Source organism: Petaurus breviceps, unplaced genomic scaffold (genome assembly GCF_028583685.1).
Source record: "Petaurus breviceps papuanus isolate PSGF00001 unplaced genomic scaffold, PetGlider_PUasm1.0 90879, whole genome shotgun sequence".
Classification (NCBI taxonomy): Eukaryota; Metazoa; Chordata; class Mammalia; order Diprotodontia; family Petauridae; genus Petaurus; species Petaurus breviceps.
Window position 1 is genome coordinate 13,738,879 of NW_027187368.1, and position 5,682 is coordinate 13,744,560.

Genomic DNA, 5,682 nt, shown 5'->3' on the forward strand with positions numbered 1-5,682 from the left:
CAGTCCCTTCCAACTCCCCAGTCACCCACGGCCTCAGATCATCATCTCGCTTGAAATTGGGCGGCGGGGGGGGGGGGTCCTCCTCAGCAATACCGAGGAGTCCCGAATCCTGGGGTGCAAAGGGACCAAAGGAGAGGAGGATTTTAAACTCCCGACATTACACCCAGGCTGTCTGAGCTGTCACTAAACCACTTAAAGAGGCTGTCACATTCCTACAATCCCCTCCCCGCTTCAGCCCTCACCCCAGCTTCTCTAAACCCCTCGATTCTAGTCCCTTAGGGATCTTGGCTCCTTTAACTCCCTTTACGCTGTGCCGCACGTGGGGAACAGGGGGGCGGATCCCTAACAAGCGGCAGGCCCACCCCCGGCCTATCATTGGCTGCTTTTGAACGTTCTGGCTCCGCCTCTCTCTGGCTCCGATTGGTATATAAATAAGAAATCAGGTCGTGGACTTCGCACAATTGCGGTCCTCTCTCCCTGCTAGAAATTTGCCTGGTATCTCCGCACTACCAGCTTGCTCGCTCATTCCCCTCCTCCCTCTGCCTCGCGGTCCTATCTCTCACCAGTGTCCCGCTTCTTCCTTGGTTCCTTGTTCGACGGCTGAATCATGAAGGTTGCGAGTGGTAGTGCCGCCGCCGCTGGCCCCAGTTGCGCGCTTAAGGCCGGAAAGGTGTCCGGGAGTGCCGGGGAAGTGGTGCGGTGCCTGTCCGAACAGAGTGTCTCTATCTCGCGCTGCGGCGGGGCTGGCACCCGGCTCCCTGCCTTGTTGGACGAGCAGCAGGTGAACGTGCTGCTCTACGACATGAACGGGTGCTACTCGCGTCTCAAAGAGCTGGTGCCTACGCTGCCCCAGAACCGCAAGGTCAGCAAGGTGGAGATCCTGCAGCATGTCATTGACTACATCTGGGACTTGCAGCTGGAGCTGGACTCTCAGGCCGCCGGCAACCCCGGGGGCCGGGGCCTCCCTGCTCGGGCGCCCCTCAGCACCCTCAACGGCGAGATGAGTGCCCTCGCGGCCGAGGTGAGCACGATTTCCCGGTTTTCGCAGTCTGTCCTCTTAGTAGTAAGAGGCCATCTGCTCCAGGGGTGGGTGGGGGAAAGGCGGATTGGGAAGATCTAGGAGGGGAGGGTCCTTGTCGTACCTCTTACTTTGGGCCGTGTTACCTCGTCCGTCTTTCCAGTCCTGGGGCACTAAAACTTGTCGCGGGTCTTAGGGACCTGAACAGCCAACTCACCACCTCCCCTCTTTCTCTCTCTCTTAGGCTGCCTGCGTTGGTGCAGATGATCGTATACTGTGCCGCTGAGACGTCTGTCAGACCACCACGGACTCTGGAAGCTGAGGCGAGGGAAAAAAGCACCCGTGGGTTTCCCAGATTTCCCCATTCCCCTCCCGAACTCGTGAGGAAAGGGGCCGTCGGGAGACTTGCTGTCCCGCGTGGGAGAGTGACCTCCCACGAACTCCATGGGATGAGCTGGCCCATCCCAGTGCCCCGTTGGGGCTAGGGGGCATGGAGTCGCTGCAGCCCTAGGGGGGCCAGAGACCTCTAAGCCCCAGTGAGACTCTTGACTTCTCTGTGCTCGGGGGAGACTTGTTTATTATTTTTTTTTAAAGACACTCCTTGAAAAAAATGTAATTTGTTTTTTGCTTCTCAGATTTCTGAGAAAATAATTGCCTGTATTGTATATTACAATGATTATTGAGAATATTGTTTTTTACAATAGTGTGTGGGGCGTTTTGTTATTAAACAAATACTTGATAAATTGGAGTCTTCTTGCCTGGTTTGGGGATGGAGCCCTAGTGGATAAGAGTCAGTCCTTGGGCTTAGAAGGGGGGACTGACAGCCTGTGGTGTCTGAGCTTTGAGTGGTGAACCGTTGGATGTTAACCTTGATCAGACTCAGCCTTTCTGGATCTTTAAAAGCCTTCTCTCCCCTTCCCCCTCCTCTTCCCCAGCATTAATACTTCAGCTCTGCCCTTTTACCCAAGCCAACTCATGACCCAGCTGGCCTAGAACAGTAGGCATTAGGCAGCCATTTATGTACAGAGCTGGGGGAGGCAATACATGCCCTGGAAAGAGCCCTAGGCTGAAGAGTCAGGAGATCTGGGCTTCTTTAGCTCACCAGCTGTGTGACCTTGGGCAAATTAACTTGGCCTCTCTGGGCTTCTCCATCTGTAAAATGAGGGGGCTGTACTAGACAATCACCAAGTTTACAACCAACTGACGATTTATGATCTCTACCACAAACTGGCTGAGTGGCCTTGGGCAAGTCAGTTACACTCTGAACCCATTTCCCTAATTGTAGAAGGAATGGTTTGTACTACATCTCTAAATTCCAGCTCTGGCATTCTGTGATAGCTGCCTGCCATCAGTCTGCTATGTGCTAAGTCTCAGTTTTATCAACTGTAAAATGAAGGGGCTGGACTGGGTCTTTTCTAATCTCCCCCCCCCACACACACACACACACGAAAGGGGAACAGCAGCTGGGAATAAGAGGACACTGAATAAAAAACCAAACCTGCATATGGGGAAGGGGTTGGAAAGGGTGGGTGGGTGTTCACCTGCAGCCCTGCCCTACCCTTCCCACACACACCTGCCCAAAGCTTTGGCCTGTTGGGGAAGGGGAATGGTGCAGCAAACTGGAGGTGGTTTTATCTGGCCTTGGTGGCCAGGCCTGTGGGGGCCATGGAGGCAGGGTGAGCCTGTTCAAAGTTGGCAGGTAGCCTAGCAGCTGACTCCTTCCTGCCCTTGCCTTGCCTGGCAGCCACCCCACTGCCCACTGGTCTCAGCTGCACCAGCCACCACCTGCCTAGGAGTTAGGAGATGGGCCATTTTCCTGGGCTCTAGGCCCCACCCTGGGACCAGTTCTCCCAGCAAGGGACATGGGGGTGGGGACACACACTGGGTTCAGATGTGGGAGAAGGAGAAGGATTTGGCTGAGGCAACTAAGAAATAGGGATTGGGGGCAGAAAACTCAATGCCCAAAGAGAGGTCCTAAAACCAGGGACCTGGTCTATCTAGGCCCTAGGCTGAGGAAAAAGCCCTGGTATGTATGTATACCACTGTATATTTAGGAATAGGTTATTATGGAGTAGGTGTGTGATTGTACATGTGTACATATATTCATGATCATGTACACATGCAGGCCATGTATCTACATGTGTGTAAAGGTCTGTTGAATATAACATGCCTAAAGTGTACATGAATGTGCATATCACCATGTGTTCACTAGATATGTGGGCAGGTGTATATATGTACATGTGATTCTTTGATTATATTTGTGTGTATTTACATGGTCTCAATAGTTCATAGGTCACATTTCTGTAGCACTTTACAGTCTGTGAAGTATTTTCCTCATAACATACTTATTAGGTTAGTGCAACTGTTATTATGCCCATTTTACAGATGGGAGACAGAGGCTTAGAGAAAGTGATTAGCTCAAAGTCACATAGCCAGGAGGTGACAGAGTGGTCCAACCCAGAACTAAATCTCAGATCAGGGTTCTTTTCACTCTATGATGCCTCTTACCAGTGTATGAAAAGCAAAAGACTGCTGCATAAAGCTAGAAAGAAAGCCAGGGGTCATCAAGTCCAACCCACTCCTTTAACATGGGAAATCTGAGGCCTAGAGAGGAAAAATGTCCATAGTTTGAGAGCTAGTAAATGGCAGAGTCAGGATTTGAACTTTCATTCCCATCTTCTTTCCCCTACACTCTATTGTTCTTTTGTTAGATGTAGAGATAGATATAAATCTGTATAGCTGTATATGTGTACATATACACACATACAGATAGTGTATATATATAACATATCTATATATAGACATAGATATACACACATACATGTCTATGTGGGTCCAAACATTGATGTATATACATGAATATGGCTTCACTGTCTCAATATGCATATATCATGTACATATATCCATGTAGTGGTCAATGTCATAGGATTTTGGAATCTAAAGGGTTCTCAGATATTATCTACTCCATCCCACTCCCTTTGTTTATAAAAACAGATGAGGAAACTGAGACCCAGAGAGGAGATGCCACTGCCCCAGCATCACACAGCTAATGAGTATCAGAGCTGGGATCAGAACTCAGGACTTCTTTCTGACTTGCATTTCAGGGCTAGGGGTCTTTCTACTACACTATCCTGCAGATGTGAACATGTATGCACATATCACATGTCTCTGTGTGCATATCTACATATATATGTATGTATACATGTGGTGTGGTCTTTTACAGGACCCCCTGGTTCTGGGAGAGAGGGGTGGAGGTGGGGGTCCCAGGACTGTGGACCCTCCCTACAGAGCTCAGCCCGCTAAGCTGAGCTGCTCAGAAATCTCTCTGTTTCTCTCTTTTCCCTTTTGGCTGGGCCCCAGCCCATCTGGAGCCTGGCGCAGCCTGCCTGTTTGTGAATGTTTCAATCAGCTGGGTGCAGAAGAATGTGTAGTCATTTAACCTGAACATCCCCAGGTGTACAGAGGCGCCTCTCTGTCTGGGGCTGGGAGGCCTTCCCAGGCAGCCGGCAGCCTGCCTTTGGCACCAGTGTATTAGACAAACATGACTCCCTCCCACCCTCCCTCCTTTTCCCCTCCCACCCTCCCGCCCTTCCACACTGCCTGCTGGAGCTAACCACCTCTTCCACAGCTGCATCTCCGGCCTGGGAACTGCAGCCCAAGAATTGCACAAGAGACTCAGAGAAAGAGAAGGGGGGTGGAGGGAAAGAGAGAGAGTGAGCCCTTTTTTTTTTTTTGAAAGCACACAAAACCCTTCTCCTTTCAACCATGGCTTGGGAAATCATTAGAAAGTTAACCCTTTCTGGCTTAGCTCTTCAGGATTATCAGCAGGTCTTGGGAGAGGGCATCACTGGGGGTCCAGTCTCCTGAGTCCTTTCCCCAATAACCAGTATTTCTGGACCAAAGGCAGAACCTCCCCTCCCCCTGTTCAGGGGAAAAGGGTGAACGGAAACCTGCAGGCAGAATGTTGGGGAGCATAGGATAGAGTTTGTTTGTCTGGGCAGAGTTTCCTGGGACAAATTAGTGGGTCTCTGAGTCCCTTGGGTGCTACTCTAGGATTTTGGAGATAGAATGATTTACTAAACCCTCTGGTCAAGATCATAAAATCCTAGACCCCAAATTCCAAAGACCTTGGAACTTAGAATACAGGCTCTCTTAGAGATGTAAGGGCCCTTAGCAGGAGGAATGTTAAAGGTCATCTAACATTAGATTAGCGAAGACTCTCAATCCCTTCATTTGACAGATGGGGCAAAGAAGGCCTAGGAAGGAAAAGGAGATTTCACAGCCTAAAATCTCACAGCAAATGAGAAACAAATGAGATTATGTCCCAAGTCTATTGTCTCCCATGAGGTCCAGGACCCTCTCCACTACTCCCCACTATAGAGGAGGCTGATTGGGACCCAGGCCCATTTTCTTATTTGTAAGGTATGAACAGGTAGTGTTTTTAAAACAATGCCTTCCCAAAAGCAGCTACACCCAACAATGACGTTAATTGAACCTAGAGGCAAAAGAGGTTCTCATTCTCCGGTGCCGACACCCCCTCCACCATAGGCATATTTCTATGTCATCCATTGCCCTTTTAGACCAGGATAATAATAGCTGTTAACAAGCCTGGGGAAAAAATTTAAAGGATTCAAGGTTCCAGGGAAACTTAGATACCATCCAGC

The 5,682-nt window shown here is 49.9% G+C and overlaps 1 protein-coding gene across 1 annotated transcript; it reads left to right on the forward strand.

Annotated features, from left to right (window-relative positions):
• Window positions 1-424: 424 nt before the first annotated feature.
• On the forward strand, window positions 425-1,761 carry ID1 (inhibitor of DNA binding 1). The gene is made up of 2 exons (XM_069073895.1): window positions 425-1,021; window positions 1,263-1,761. Exons 1-2 carry the CDS (start codon window positions 608-610, stop codon window positions 1,302-1,304), a joined length of 456 nt encoding a protein of 151 aa, XP_068929996.1. The 5' UTR covers window positions 425-607; the 3' UTR covers window positions 1,305-1,761.
• Window positions 1,762-5,682: the final 3,921 nt, after the last annotated feature.